General features: G+C 39.5%; 1 protein-coding gene across 1 annotated transcript in view; it reads left to right on the top strand.

The window, feature by feature from the left end:
* RYR3 (ryanodine receptor 3) overlaps positions 1 to 17,272 on the top strand; it is a 446,068-nt gene that overhangs the window by 127,665 nt on the left and 301,131 nt on the right. The window contains exons 15-16 of the mRNA XM_064291963.1: positions 14,832 to 15,000; positions 16,381 to 16,516. Of these exons, the coding sequence (XP_064148033.1) occupies positions 14,832 to 15,000; positions 16,381 to 16,516 (305 nt within the window). The remainder of the gene's footprint in view (positions 1 to 14,831; positions 15,001 to 16,380; positions 16,517 to 17,272) is intronic.

Here is a 17,272-nt window from a genome sequence, read left to right on the forward strand (position 1 = left end):
TGTTTTAAATATTGATCTTGTACCCTGTGACCTAGTTGAAATTGTTAATTAGTCCTAATGGGTGTGCGTGTATGTGTGTGTGTGTATGTGTGTGTGTGTGTATGGATTCTTTAAACTTATCTACATATGCGATCATGTCATCTTTGAATAAAGAGACTTTCACTCTTTCCTTTCCAATAGGGGCTTTTTTTTTTTTCTTTTCTTTTTATTGCATGATTGCACTGGCTAGAACCTCCAATACAATGTGGAATAGAAGTGATGAGAGCAGACATCTTTGTCTTACTGACCCCACTGCCATCGAGTCTTACTGACGTTAGGGGTAAAACATTATCTTTCTCCCTTATATGTGATATTAACTCTAAGGCTCCTATCAATTTGAAGGTATTCCTTCTATTCTTAGTCTGTTGAGAGCTTTTATCTTGACTGGGTGCTGTATTTTGTCAAATGCTTTTTCTGTGTCTATCAAGATGATCATGTGGTTTTTGTCCTTTGTTAATGTGGTTTATTACATTACTTGATTGAAAATGGCACATCGAAGTCACTATTTTCATTGAATTGTCTACTTCATTTTGCTATTTGTTTTCTATATTCTTCATGTCTTTTTTGTTCCTCTGTTACTCTTTTACTGCCTTCTTTTTTGTTAAACGTATATTTTCTAGTGTACCACTTTAATCCCTTTGTTGGTTTTTTACTACTTTTTTGGGTTACTGTCTTAGTGGTTGCTATGGGGAACTCAATATATATTTAACTTGAAACAGTCTACTTCAAACTAATACTAACTTAAATGAAATAAGTCTCTCTCCTTCCTCCTTTGTACTAATATTGTCATGTATATTACGTTTTATATGTTATAATCCTAACAATCCAATTTTATAATTATAATTTTATGCAATTTTTTAAATTAATTCCAAGAAGAAAAGAGAAGTATGTATTTACAGTGTCTTTTATACTTACCTACATAATTACCTTTACCAGTGCTCTTTATGTCTTCACTAGATTTAAGTTACTTGTGTGATTTTCTCTCAGCCTGAAGGACTACATTTAACATTTCTTGTAAGGTAAACCTGCTAGCCATAAATTCTTTCCATTTTTATGTTGAAATATCTTTATTTCACCTTTTTTTTAAGGATAGTTTTCCTAGATGTAGGATTCTTGGTTGACAGTTATTTTTCTTTCACCAGTTTGAATATGCCAACTCATTGTCCTATGGCATATATTGGGTTTCTGATGGAAGACAGCCATTAATCTTATGGAGGTTGTCTTGTACATGATGAGTTGTTTTCCTTTTGTTGCTTTCAAGATAGCTTCTTTGGCTTTGGCTTTGAACAGTTTGACTGTGATTTGTCTAGGTGTGAATCATTTTGTGTTTATCTTACTTGGAACTTGTTGAACTCTGTTAATGTGTATATTAATGTATTTCATCAAATTTTCAGCCATTGTTTCTTCAATTATTTTTTCTTCTTTCTTTTGAGGAGTCCCATTACATATATATTGGCATGCTTGATGGTGCACCACAGGTCTCTGAGGCTCTGTTTATTTTTCTTCATTGTTTTTTCTGTTCTTCAGATTGAATGATCTCTATTGATCTGTCTTCAAATTCACAGGTTCTTTCTTCTGCCACATTAAATCCTTCCGTTAAGCCCCTCTAATGATTTTTTCATTGCAGTTATTACATTTTTCAACTCCAGAATTTCCATTTGGTTCTTTAATCTTTTTATTGATATTTGATGAGTCATTGTTGTTGTACTTTCCTTTAATTCCTTAAACAGTTTCCTTTAGTTCTTTGAACATACTTGTAATGCTGATTCAAAGTTGTCTTCTGCCAAGCCCAACACTACTCTCTCCCTGAGACAGTTTATTTTAACTACTTTTCTTTTCCCTGTGTATGGGTCACATTGTTTTTTTAATTTTATTTTGAAAGCTTGACCTTTTAAATAATACATTATAGCAACACCCAACAGTTGTTCTTGTTCTTGCTGAATTTTTTTATTGTTTGTTTAGTATCTTCCCCATACTAATTCTGTCTTCGCTGCTATATGCAGCTGCTGATGCTTCTGTTTCTCCTCCCCACCCCCGCGAGTTGTCCCTGAATCTACATAGCTTAGTGGTCAGCCATGTTTGGTCAGTGATTGTAGTTAAACACCTTGAACCAGTAAGATTTCTATCCTTTGCTCTTGGACCTGTATGTGGGTTGGATAGCATGTTCAAGGTTCAGGGAGTTTATAAGTCTGTCCTGGATTTTACCTAATTTACACAGGCATCATGTTCAGCCAGAGGTGAATAGATGAGGAAGACCTTCTCTGGTCCCTACTGAGCATGTGTGGACCTTGCGCATGTCCTTCCCTACCCTGTTAAAATTTCTTTACCATGAAGCCGTGGTAAGGGCTGGGTTGGGAACAGCTTCAGACTGTTCCTGTTCTTACCAAGGTTCAATAATTTTTTTTTTTTTTTTTTTAATAAATACTTAACAATTTGTTGTATACCTTTGGTCAATTTTCAGAATCCTAAAAAAAATATTTTTTGATGATGTTTTACAATTTTATTTTATTATTATTTTGGGGGGTGGGGGATAGAGGATTTGCTGAGCTCCACACATAGCTATTCTGGAGATCTCATCATCAGTGGGGAAATTCTTGATTCTTCCAGCCACAGAATGTTTTAGAATAAACAAAAAATAAATAAATGCAACAGAGGTGAGGACTGCAAAAACCATACTACTTGGATCCTGCAAAAACTGGGATGTGTAGGGGGAAAAAAGAATTTAAAAATAGATTCTTCTCTTTCATCTCGTTTGAAAAGCCAACAGTGCATGCTACATACAAACGGAAATCAGAAAGAGGATGGTCTTCTGGGAGAGCAAATTAAGGTTAAAAGAATAGAGAAGGAACAAGAAAGAGCAATGAAGAAGGAAAGGTTGAAGTTTCCTCGTACTGTCTCATCATCCTCTGTACAGTTGCTGGGAACAGTCCAATAGGACAAATGAACACAGTGATATATCAAGGAGTCAAAGAAACCCTGCCAAAGAAAAGAAACCAAGAATAATGTATCCCACAAAACTCTTTCAAATACAATGGTGAAATTAGGACATTTCCAGGTAAACAGAAATGAAGGGAATTCATAAAAACCAAACCAAACTTATAAAAAATGTTAAAGGGAGTTCTTTGGTTAGAGAACTAACGTCATCAGGCAACAACCAGAGTCCAGGACACAGGATAGCATCAACCAGAAACCAACCTAGGAAAAGAACTCTTAATAATAAAGCAAAGCTAAAAGACTAAAAACAGGGAAACAGAGACATCAATCTGTAAATAGTGACAAAATCAAAACAATAAAAGGAGGGATAAATTGTGTAGGTATAGAAATTTCCAATGGAAGTCAAGACAATCTCAGGTGATAAAAGACTGATAAAAGATAAGGGTAAATTTCAAGGTACCTGCAAAGAAAGTTAGTAAACCTACTCATCAGAATAAAAAAGAAAAACAAAATCTCAGTAAACACAAAATCTACAATACAAAAGAAAATCCACAAACAAAAGAAACTCAGCACAGGAAAGTTAAGAGGAACAAAGAAAACAGCAGTACCACCAAAAAAAAAAAAAATATGACAGCACTAACTCATAACTATCGATAATCACCAAAAACCAAAACCAAACCCACTGCCATCGAGTTGATTCCAACTCATAGCAACCCTACAGAGCAAAGTAGAACTGCCCCATAGGGTTTCCGAGGAGCACCTGGTGGATTCAAACTGCAGACCTCCTCATTAGCAGCCATAGTACTTAGCCACTGTGCAACCAGGGTTTCCCTTAATAATCACAGTGAATATAAATGGCTTAAGTGCAGCTCTAAAGAGACAGAGTGACAGAATGGATTAAAAAAAAAAAAAGAAACACAACCTATCAATATTCTGTCTACAAGAGAGACACCTTAGACACAAAGATGTAACTATATTAAAAATCAAAGGATGGAAATATATCAAGCAAACAAAAACCAAAAAAGGGCAGAAGTGGCAATATTAATCTCAGATTAAATAGATTTTAAGGTCAAATCAACCACAAAAGACAAGGCCATTATACATTGATTAAAGGGACCATCCACCAAGAAGATATAACCTTAATAAATATCTATGCACCCAACAACAGGGCCCCAAGATACATAAATTCTAATAGCACTGAAAAGAGAAATGGACAGTTCCTAAATAATAGTAGACTTAAACAACTTGACTTCATAGACATATATAGAACTCTCCACCCAACAGCAGGAAAGTATACAGTATTTCCCAATACGCATAGAACATATGCCAGAATAGACCACATTTTAGGCCACGGAGCACTCTCAAGAAAATGGAAGACATCGAAAATCATTCTGTCTGATCACAACACCATCAAAGTAGAAATCAATAACAGGAAGAGCACGGGAAAAAAAGTCAAATACATGGAAACTGAATAGCACCATGCTGAAGAATGACTCAGTAATAGAGAAAATAAGGGAGAAAATTTAAATTCCTAGAATCCAATAAGAATGAAAACACATTACACCAAAAGCTTTGGGACACGGCAATAAATGCACACATCAAAAAAGAAGAATGAGAGGCGGAGCCAAGATGGCAGAATAGACAGACGCTTCTGGTGAGCCCTCTTTACAAGCGAAACGAGTACATCTGTGACAAGCTGGGAGCCCTGAGCTTCAAAGGCAAGCTTAGAAAACAAACTGAGGGGCAGGGGGAGGAAGAGACCGTTCAGAAGCGGAGAGGAGTTACCAGACCTGAATCATGGGGACCCCTCAGGCACCATTCCCGGAGCAGTGGCTGCGGGCTGGTACTAGCGTTCATCTGCAGCCAGCCACACAGCCTACTCACACCTCTGGAACAAGAGAAGAACAGTGCTCTTGGCAAAAGCTAAGTACTTGCGTATATTTTACCACCCTCCGTCCCCCCACCCCCAAGCCAGCTTCAGAGGCTGTTGATTCCCCTGGACCTGACATAGGCCCAGTTGAACACCTAGAGCCATCCTCCTGGCCTTGGAAAAGGAATAAATTTGCAGTTATTTGCCAGCTTCACTAACTGGGGGAGCTCAGGACAGAAGCAGCTCCTGCCCAGGCATAAATGATGCGTGGACTTTGAGTACCTTTCCCCTCTGCATGGACCTATGTGGGCCTATTTCAGGAGAATAGGACCTTGTTCGCAGACTCCAACCATCTCAGCTGTACGGCAGAGAGGTCGGTATTTGATGTTTGACATTGCTTTGCCTATTAAACAAGGTCATCATCTAACTACATCTGGGGCCTAAGGACTGGTAGCTCCTCTCAGGTCACCCAGCTACCCGCGACAGGGGTCCAGGGATAACTGGTACCTCCCAGTCCTTACAACCAAAAATTCTGGGTGACCATGGTCTGCCTGCAGAACCCACCCACCTGTACGCTCTAGGGAACAGGGACACGCTTTCCTCAGAGACACGTGGGGGACTATTCTCAGCCCCCTGCCTTGTTCAGAGTGTGACCCCCTGCTGCAACCAGATGCTGGTACCTACACCAATCACCTCTGCCCCTCTAAGACTGTAGGAGAGAACCTGTACCACACACTTGATGATCAGGTACCTGGGCACCTGAGCTGAATTCATACAAGAAAAGCGAATGGACTCCTAGACTGATATACCTGATAACAGCTCTAGCCATCTGGGGACAGGACGTCAGAGCTCCAAAGGCGAAAATAATCAAGCTAGCTCACTCATGCAACCAATTTGGACGTATCAAAACAAAACAAAGCAAGAAGCTACGACACAGTAACCAAATATAAAATAAACTAATAAAATAACTTATAGATGCCTCAGAGACAAGAGTCAATATCAAGTCACATAAAGAAACAGACCATGATCACCTCAACAAGCTATCAAAACAAAGAATCCAGGGATATTCTAGATGAAAGTGCGTTCCTGGAATTACCAGAAGCAAAATACAAAAGATTAATTTACTGAACCCCTCAAGACATCAGGAAGGAAATGAAGCAATATACAGAACAAGCCAAGGAAAACACAGATAAAGCAATTGAAGAAAGTAAAAAGACTATTCAGGAACACAATGAAAAAATTAAAAAGCTGGAAAAATCCAAAGATAGGCAGCAATCAGAAATTCAGAAGATTAACTATACAATTAGAGAAGTAGGCAACTCAGTAGAAAGAGAAGCAGATTTGAGCAAGTGGAAGGCAGAATTTCTGAACTTGAAGATAAAGCACTTGGCACTAATATATTTGAAGAAAAATCAGGCAAAAGAATTAAAAAAAATGAAGAAACCTTAAGAATCATGTGGGACTCTGTAAAGAGAAAAAACCTGCGAGTGATTGGAGTACCAGAACAGGGAGGGATAACAAAATACAAAGAAAATTGTTGAAAATTTGTTGGTGGAAAACATCCCTGATACCATGAAAGATGACAAGATATCTATCCAAGATGCTCATCGAACTCTACATCAGGTAGATCTTAAAAGAAAGTCGCCAAGACATATTGTAATCAAACTTGCCAAAACCAAAGATAGAGAATTTTAAGAGCAGCTAGGGGTAAACGAATAGTCACCTACAAAGGAGAGCCAATAAAAATAAGCTCTGACTACTCAGCAGAAACCATGCAGGCAAGAAGGCAATGGGGTGACTTATATAAAAAATTGAATGAAAAAAATTGCCAGCCAAGAATCATATCTCCAACAAAACTGTATCTCAACTATGAAGGTGAAATTAGGACATTTCCAGAGAAACAGAAGTTTAGGGGATTTGTAAAAACCAAACCAAAACTACAAGAAATACTAAAGGGAGTTCTTTGGTTAGAAAATCAATATCAGGTATCAACCCAAGACTAGAACACTGGGCAGAGCAATCAGAAGTCAACCCAGACAGGGAAATCAAAAAAATAAATCAAGATTAAAAAAACGCTCAACACAGGGAAACAGCGGTGTTATTATATAAAAGAAGACAACATTAAAACAATAAAGAGAGACTAAGAAATGTAGTCATAGATATTCCATATGGAGAGGAAGATAAGGTGATACAAAGAAATAAAAGTTAGTTTTAAATTTAGAAAAATAGGGGTAAATAATAAGGTAACCACAAAGGAGACAAACTATCCTACACATCAAAATTAAATAGAAGAAAAAATGGAGACTCAGCAGAAACAAAATCAACAAAAACGAATACGAGAGAAGGACAATATATAAAGATAATCTACTCAGCACATAAAATTAAGTGGGAAAAAGAAACTGTCAAAAATACACCAAAAAAAGACAACAAACTGATAGCACTAAATTCATACCTATCCATAAATATGCTGAATGTAAATGGACTAAATGCACCAATAAAGAGACAGAGAGTGGCAGAATGGATTAAAAACCATGATCCATCTATATACCGCCTACAAGAGACACGCCTTAGAGACACAAGCAAACTAAAATTCAAAGGATGGAAAAAAAATATATCAAGCAAACAACAATCAAAAAAGAGCAGGAGTGGCAATATTAATTTCTGGCAAAATACTCTGTGAAGTTAAATCCATCATAAAGGATAAGGAAGGACACTATATAATGATTAAAGGGATGATACACCAAGGAGATATGACCATATTAAATATTTATGGACCCAATGACAGGGCTGCAAGATACATAAAACAAACTCTACCAGCATTGGAAAGTGAGATAGACAGCTCCACAATAAGAGCAGGAAACTTGCACACACCACTTTCAGTGAAGGACAGGATATCCAGAAAGGAACCTCAATAAAAACACGGAAGATCTAAATGGCACAGTCAACCAAATTGACCACATAGACATATACAGAACACTCCACCCAACAGCAACCAAGTATACTTTCTTTTCTAGTGCACATGGAACATTCTCTAGAACAGACCACATATTAGGTCATAAAGCAAGCCTTAGCAGAATCCAAAACGTTGAAATATTACAAAGCACCTTCTCTGAACCTAAGGCCATAAAAGTGGAAATCAATAACAGAAAAAGCAGGGAAAAGAAATCAAACACTTGGAAACTGAACAATACCCTGCTCGAAAAAAGACTGGATTATAGAAGATATTAAGGATAGAATAAAGAAATTCACAGAATCCCATGAGAATCAAAACACTTCCTATGTGAACCTTTGGGACACAGCGAAAGCAGTGCTCAGAGGTCAATTTATATCAATAAATGCACACATCCAAATAGAAGAAAGCGCCAAAATCAAAGAATTATCCCTACAGCTTAAACAAATAGAACAACAAAAGAAACCCTCAGGCACAAATAATAAAAATTAAAGCAGAACTCAATGAAAGAGAAAACAGAAAAACAATTGAAAGAATTAACAAGACCAAAAGCTGGCTCTTTGAAAAAATCAACAAAATTGATAAACCACTGGCCAAACTGACAAAAGAAAAACAGGAGAGGAAGCAAATACCCGAATAAGAAATGACACTGGCGATATTACAACAGACCCAAATGAAATTAAAAGAATCATATCAGATTACTATGAAAAATTGTACTCTAACAAATTTGAAAACCTAGAAGAAATGGATGAATTCCTAGAAACACACTACCTACCTAAACTAATAAAAACAGAGGAAAAACAACTAAATAAACCCATAACAAAAGAAGAGATTGAAAAGGTAATCGAAAAACTCCCAACCAACAAAAGCCCAGGCCCTGATGGCTTCACAGCAGAGTTCTACCAAACTTTCAGAGAAGAGTTAACACCACTACTACTAAAGCTATTTCAGAGCATAGAAAAAGACGGAATACTTCCAAACTCATTCTATGAAGTCACCGTATCTCTGATACGAAAACCAGGTAAAGACATCACAAAAAAAAGAAAATTACAGACCTGTAGCCCTCATGAACTTAGATGCAAAAATCCTCAACAAAATTCTAGCCAAAAGAATTCAACAACATATCAAAAAAATAATTCACCATGACCACGTGGGATTCATACCAGGTCTGCAGGGATGGTTCAACATTAGAAAAACAGTTAATGTAATCCACCACATAAATAAAAGACAAGAATCACATGATTTTATCAATTGATGCAGAAAAGGCATTTGACAAAGTCCAACACCCAGTCATGATAAAAACTCTCAGCAAAATAAGAATTGAAGGAAAATTTCTCAGCATAATAAAGGGTGTTTATACAAAGCCAATAGCCAACATCATCCTAAATGGAGAGAGCCTGAAAGCATTCCCCTTGAGAATGGGAACCAGACAAGGATGCCCTTTATCACCACTCTTATTCAGCATTGTGCTGGAGGTCCTGGCCAGAGCAATTAGGCTAGATAAAGAAATAAAGGGCATCCAGATTGGCAAGGAAGAAGTAAAAGTATCTCTATTTGCAGATGACATGATTTTATACACAGAAAACCCTAAGGAATCCTCAAGAAAACTACTGAAACTAATAGAAGAGTTCAGCAGAGTATCCAGGTACAAGATAAACATACAAAAATCAGTTGGATTCCTCTACACCAACAAAAAGAGCATTGAAGAGGAAATCACCAAATCAATGCCATTTACAGTAGCCCCCAAGAAGATAAAATACTTAAAAATAAATCTTACCAGAAATGTAAAAGACTTACACAAAGAAAACTACAAAACACTTCTGCAAGAAACCAACAGAGACCTACATAAGTGGAAAAACATACTTCAGTCATGGATAGGAAGACTTAACATTATAAAAATGTCTATTCTACCAAAAGTGATTTAATGCAATTCCAATCCGAATTCCAATGACATTTTTTAATGAGGTGGAGAAACAAATCACCACCTTCATATGGAAGGGCAAGAGGCCCCGGATAAGTAAAGCATTGCTGAAAAAGAAGAACAATGTGGGAGGCCTCACTGTATCTGATTTTAGAACCTATTATACGACCACAGTAGTCAAAATAGCCTGGTACCGGTACAACAACAGACACATAGACTAATGAAACAGAATTGAGAATCCAGACATAAATCCATCCACATATGAGCAGTTGATATTTGACAAAGGCCCCAAAACAGTTAAATGGGGAAAAGACAGTCTTTTTAACAAATGGTGCTGGCATAACTACATATCCATCTGCAAAAAAATGAAACAAGATGCATACTTCACTCCATGTGCAAAAACGAGCTCAAAATGGTACAAAGACCTAAATACAAAATCTAGAATGATAAAGATCATGGAAGAAAAAATAGGGACAACGTTAGGAGCCCTAACACATGGCATAAACAGTATACAAAACATTACTAACAATGCAGAAGAAAAACTTGATAACTGGGAGCTCCTAAAAATCAAATACCTGTGCTCATCCAAAGACTTCACGAAAAGGGTAAAAAGAATACCTACAGACTGGGAAAAAGTTTTTAGCTATGACATTTCCGATCAGTGCTTGATCTCTAAAATCTACATGATACTGCAAAAACTCAACTACAAAAAGTCAACTCAATTAAAAAATGGGCAAATATATGAACAGACACTTCACTGAAGAAGACATTCAGGTAGCTAACAGATACATGAAGAAATGCTCAGGATCATTACCCATTAGAGAAATGCAAATCAAAACTACAGTGCGATTTCATATCACTCCAACAAGGCTGGCATTAATCCAAAAAACACAAAATAATAAATGTTGGAGAGGCTGTGGAGAGATTGGAACACTTACACACCGCTGGTGAGAAAGTAAAATGGTACAACCACTTTGGAAATCTATTTGGCGCTTCCTTAAAAAGCTAGAACTAGAACTACCATATGATCCAGCAATCCCACTCCTTGGAATATATCCTAGAGAATATATCCTTGGAATATATGTAAAGAGGCTTTACACGAACAGATATATGTACACCCATGTTTATTGCAGCACTATTTACAATAGGAAAAAGGTGGAAGCAAACAAGGTACTCATCAACGGATGAATGGATAAATAAATTATGGTATATTCACACAGTGGAATACTATGCATCGATAAAGAACAGTGATGAATCTGTGGAACATTTCATAACATGGAGGAATCTGGAAGGCATTATGCTAAGTGAAATTAGTAAGTTGCAAAAGGACAAATATTGTATAGGACCACTATTATAAGAACTCAAGAAATAGTTTAAACAGAGAAGAAAATATTCTTTGATGGTTATGAGAGAGGGGAGGGAGGGAGAGTGGGAGAGGGGTACTCACTAATTATATAGTAGATAACCAAAACACCAAACCAAACCCAGTGCTGTCGAGTCGATTCCGACTCATAGCGACCCTATAGGACAGAGTAGAACTGCCCCATAGAGTTTCCCAAGAGTGCCTGGCAGATTCGAGCTGCCGACCCTTTGGTTAGCAGCCGTAGCACTTAACCACTACACCACCAGGGTTTCCTATATAGTAGATAGGAACTGCTTTAGGTGACGGGAAAGACAACACTCGATACAGACGAGGTCAGCACAACTGGACTAAACCAAAAGCAAAGAAGTTTCCTGAATAGCGTGGCAGGGGTTTGGGGACCATGGTTTCAGGGGACATCTAAGTCAATTGGCATAATAAAATCTATTAAGAAAACTTTCTGCATCCCACTTTGGAGAGTAGCATCTGGGGTCTTAAACGCTAGCAAGCAGCCATCTAAGATGCATCAATTGGTCTCAACCCACCTGGATCAAAGGAGAATGAAGAACACCAAGGACACAAGGTAATTGCGAGCCCAAGAGATAGAAAGGGCCACATAAACCAGAGAGTACATCATCCTGAGACCAGAAGAACTAGATGGTGCCCCACTACAACCGATGACTGTCCTGACAGGGAACAAAATAGAGAACACCTGAGGGAGCAGGAGTGCAGTGGGATGTAGACCCCAAATTCTTATAAAAAGACCAGACTTAATGGTCTGACTGAGACTAGAAGGACCCCAGTGGTCATGGCCCCCAGACCTTCTATTGGTCCAGGACAGGAACCATTCTCAAAGCCAACTCTTCAGACATGGATTGGACTGGACAATGGGTTGGAGAGGTATGCTGGTGAGGAGTAAGCTTCTTGGATCAAGTGGACACTTGAAACTATTTTGGCATCTCCTACCTAGAGGGGAGATGAGAGGGTGGAGGGGGTTAGAAGCTGGCAAAAGGGACATGAAAAGAGAGAGTGGAGGGAGGGAGTGGGCTGTCTCATTAGGCAGAGAGCATTTGGGAGTATGTAGCAAGGTGTATGTAAGTTTTTGTGTGAGAGACTGACTTGAATTTTAAGCTTTCACTTAAAGCACAATAAAAATTAAAAAAAAAAAAAAAAGAATGAGCCAAAATCAGAATATTATCCCTACAACTCAAACAAGTAGAGAACAGCCAAAGAAGCCCATGGCCACCAGAAGAAAGGAAATAAGATTAGAGCAGAAATAAATGAAATAGAGAACAGAAAAATAATAGAATTGGTAAGACCAAAAGTTGGTTCTTTGAAAAGGTAACAAAACTGACAAACCATTGGCCAAATTGACAAAAAAAAGGAAAGAAAAAAAGTTAGAACCAGAAGGACCCTAGCAACCATACAGTGTGTACCTTACCTGTTTTCCAGGTTTGAGATTGAAGCATGAGAGGCTTAGAGATACTGCAAATATCACATGATTAATGGCAGTGACAAGGTTAAAACTTGAGTTTTCCAAGCCACAAAAATGCCTACAAAACTCTTGATTTTATCTTACCACATGAGAAACTTTCTTTAGTTAACCATCCTCTGTTATCTGTAGTAAGCCCAAAATGTTAAAGAAAAAAAGGTAAACCCTGGAATTGGACCAAAAATACTAAGGAAGATGTATTTATCCCTCTGCTAATCTAGAAGCGAGAAGTAATACCTGGTTGGGTTTTGTATTCCCAAACCTTCACCTTGTGTCCTCACATCTTTCTATTCCCCTCTGTCAGTATGTCCAATGATACGGAGATACAGATACAGAGAGGGAAGGAGGCGTAGACAGTGGTGTGGGTAAAGAAATATTAAGAACAAAACACAGTCAGTGAAATAAAGAAGCTGCACACAGAGAGACAGAAGACAGAGATGGGGAGATTCAGTAATAGAAACTCTCCAAACCTTACATTTATCCTGTTCTAGTCACAAACACTTACTGAGCACCTACTTTGTGCCAGGTGTTATTTGAAATGGAGTCCACACTAAGGAGGACTGCATCCTGCCTGTAATAAATTTACAATCCAGTGGTGCTTTGCTCTCATTTCATGTACTTGGCATTTATACGAAATTGGGATTATTTTCACCTCACAGCCTGAGTGTTTTCAGAGCTTATCGAGGCTTTGCTTTAGGCCTAGATGGCAATCTTTTCTTAGCAGATCTCCAGATTAATACGTAGCAATAGTTAACTGACCAATTCCACTGTAAATGTGAAGGAGAACTCATTAGAAGTTGTCCACTAAGGAAAATCCCACCAATTCCACCAATTCTCAATCCCTCAGGGTCCAGCAGTACAGCCCACAGGGGTCAGGTCCTTTTCCTCCCCCTTTTTCTCAGCCTTTCCCCTGGAGAGGCTCACCCAAGAGATTGCGAAGATGAAGGCTCACTTTGTTATCTGTGGAGGTGTGTGGTCTCTCTGTGATGAAGGGACTTAATCACAAGACTTTTTTCAAAACTCTCTGGCTGCTAACCAAAAGGTCGGCAGTTTGAATCCACCTGCTGCCCGTTGGAAACCTTATGGGGCAGCTCTGCTTTATCCTGTATGGTCGCTATGAGTCGGAATCAACTCGATGGCAACGGGTTTGGTTTTTTTGTTGTTGTCGTTGTTGTGTAATGGAGAGGGAGAATAAGAGAGACATCTAAAGGATAAGAATCATAACAGAGAGAGAGATGGTGGGGAGGGAAACGTTGAGGAACAGAGGAGGAGGCATGTACACATAGAGTTAGGATGCCGAGAGCTGAGGGTCAGATGGAGGGCCATACAGGGAAGGGAGGGTCAGAAAGACACACAGATACAGAGAGTGAAGGAGGCGTAGACAGTGGGGTGGGCAAAATATACACAGGTGTGTGCAAGCATACACATAGAAACATTAAGAAGAAAACCAAAAAAAAAAAAAACCAAAGCCAGTGCCATCGAGTCGATTCTGACTCATAGCGACCCTATAGGACAGGGTAGAACTGCCCCACAGAGTTGCCAAGGAGCGCCTGGTGGATTCAAACTGCCGACCCTTTGGTTAGCAGCCGTAGCACTTAACCACTACACCACCAGGGTTTCCAAGAAGAAAACACATGCAGTGAAATAAAAAAGCTGCACACAGAGAGACAGAAGACAGAGGTAGATGGAAAGAGAGATTGAGTGACAGAAACTATCCCAAACTTAAAAAAAAAAAAAAGTACATTTATCCTATTCCAAGAAGGTGTGGTAGTTGAAAAGAACTGTGGGTTAATAAGGTTATTATTTTTAAAAAGAAGAAAGTGTGGCAGACATCCGGTGGTAAGTGGCAGGGAAGCATCTGCTGCCGATTAAGTCACCATCTTATTCGCCGTTGAATTTCTCTCTTTGAAGAACACAGAAATCAAAATCCTCTTTTAGAGAGGGCCTGTTTGGCGCGAGGTGCTGAAATATCACAGCAGTTTTAACAGGATGGTCTGAAAGTTGCTTGAAAATAGGTGAGCTAAAAGGAGTCATTTCCCTTTATTTATAAAAATGGCTTTAAAAGAAAATTTGAGTTTTCTTTTCGGTGGCTCTGTTGGTTGGCAGAGTTTGTGTTATAGCCATTCACACAGCAACTATCCCCAGGAAGCAATTCATGGTAGCTATGGTGGGACAGGTAGGAACCAGGACCTGGTGGAAACCCCTGCTGTTAGGGCCCCTGCTGGAGGCCCCACACCTGAGCCATGATAATCTTATGGTTTTTAGTGGAAACAACCGCACAGCTGCCCCTGTCACCCTGCCCATAGAAGAAGTCCTCCAGACCCTACAGGACTTGATCGCCTACTTCCAGCCCCCGGAAGAGGAGATGCGGCATGAAGACAAACAAAACAAGCTCCGCTCACTCAAGAACAGACAGAATCTTTTCAAGGAAGAGGTAAGTTTAAAAAAACAAAAACATTTTTTTAAATTGAGATTCTTTTTGTATCTAGAGCTAAAAAAAATATCCCTGTGGCTGCAATTTAGCTTTGTCTCTGTGCATCACGCATTTATGAAAGTGAGCTAGAGAACAAGAAGGAAAGGAAACTGGGAAGAAAAGGATAAATGGGAGGCTGACCTTCTCTGTCAGCCACCCCTAGTTACATTAGCAAGGGTTGGCCCGTTCAAACCAGATTACATTTTAAAACTTCACTGCCATGTGTGTTTCCCGAAATCCATTTTCAAATCTCAGCTATTAGAGCATGACATTGGCTGTGGTCCTCAATTTTGGGGAGACATCAGAATTACCTAGGAACCCTGTTTGAAAAAACAAATGCCCAGGCTCTACCACTTGAGAAATGCCTGAGAAGCTGGTTCGAAAGATGCCAAGGATGCTGGACCTTCTTCTGGACCTTGAGCATCTAAGCCACTGGAGGTGGAGCTTGGAAATGGAGGGACACTAACCGGGGACTGAGGGGCTCTGGGTCAAAGTTCTGGCTCCATCCCTGGCTGTATGTGACCTCAGACAAGTCACAGCTTTCTTTGGACTTGGATTTGGTGATTTGGCACTGACGTCATTGTAGTCTGTGCCCTTTCCTCACCCCACATATTTAAGGACAGAGCTTGTCTCCTGGGCATTTCCAAAGTTAATGGGGTGGCACCTAGAACCCATTCTGCTTGTTTTTCTGATCTGAGCAGACTTTGGCTTGGAGAACATTCTGTATGGCTTATAGGCTACTGAAACTCCATCTTCCCCCTATTCTTTAAGAACAGCTAAGCATAGAAGTTGCTGCTGACTGGCATAGAATTGTAAATTAGCTGTGAAAGTAGTTGAAAACTGTCTTTTGGCTGTATTGTCTCTAAATCCCACCCTTTTTGGGGGGAGGAGGAAAGCAAGTATGGCTGTCTTCTGTGTTTGAATAGAATTTCTTGAGCTGATTTGAGATGTAAAGGAAAAACAAGCGCTATACCCAGGGCTGTTACTGGGTGAGTCAGAACCATCTCCTGCTAGACAGAAAGCAGACATTTGTGAGACTCATTCACGCCCCTTCTTCCTCAATCTGTCCTTGTATTGATCTAAAAACTAAACACGTGGGGCAAACCCAGCAGAAGAGATTGCTGACTCACTCCCAAAATGGGCGCTATTTAGGTCTCTGAGGCATGAGAATGCAGATTTTGTGTTTAGGACAAAAAACAAAACCCAACTCAGGGTGTGGGGGTCTTTTTGCATGCTGGCATTATCAGCTTTCAGAAGTGAATGCTTTGGGGAGTGAGAGAGTAAAAGGGATCCTGCTTCTGTAGTCAGGAACTTTCTCTTTTTCCCACCTCTCCTTCTCAGGGAATGTTGGCCCTAGTGTTAAATTGCATCGATCGCTTAAATATCTACAATAGCGTAGCACACTTCGCAGGGATTGCAAGGGAAGAGAGTGGCACAGCTTGGAAAGAAATTCTGAACCTACTGTATAAACTGCTGGGTAAGTACACGCACAGAGCCCTCCCAGGGAGATTTCCAAGGGTGGTATGCCCTGGATTTTCACGAGAGGAACCAAGGTGGCCATCTAACCTCATGCTTTGGAGTCCTTTAGTTAACCATTTGGTTCTAATCAGCTGTTAGTCTGTTAACTAGCAGCTGTTTGTACTTTCCAAACTTGGAGCTCAGGGTCACTTAGCAGTGAGTGGAAGCAGATGGAGGGCAGTTTGCAATAAACACCTGTGAAAGCCTGGACAGTCACTTAAGCTCTCTGAGCCTCAATTTCCTTATCATTAAAATGAGGGAACAAGACTGGAACATGTGTACAGTGCCTTCCAGTTCTAAAATCCTGCAACCGTCTCACCTACACTTTAAAGGTGGTGATTCTGTTCAATGTTCTACTTGTTGGAGAGAAAATGGGGGGAGGAGTGGGAGGAGGGGAGTAAGAATGTTTCAGCACCTAGCCATTTTTCTCACAACACTGTGTGGTCATGTTTTGGTGTCTGCTGTAACAGATGCCATCACATGGGCCCAGGCTACCAGGCTATGGGAGGTAGGCAGTTGAGAGGCAGTAACAGACTGTGCAAGAAGGTGGCTCAGATTCTGTAAAAAGGCAGCCTTCTAGGGCTTTGCTCTGATGTGTATGACGCATTTAAAGGAAACCCATAGAAAGTTGAGCAGGCTAAAGGGGAGTCCAGAGAGATCAGCCTGCATCCTTACTGCATAAGAATCGTGTTGATTGCCATTGTACTAGGTGACC

The sequence above is a fragment of the Loxodonta africana genome, chromosome 10 (genome assembly GCF_030014295.1).
Source record: "Loxodonta africana isolate mLoxAfr1 chromosome 10, mLoxAfr1.hap2, whole genome shotgun sequence".
Taxonomy (NCBI): domain Eukaryota; kingdom Metazoa; phylum Chordata; class Mammalia; order Proboscidea; family Elephantidae; genus Loxodonta; species Loxodonta africana.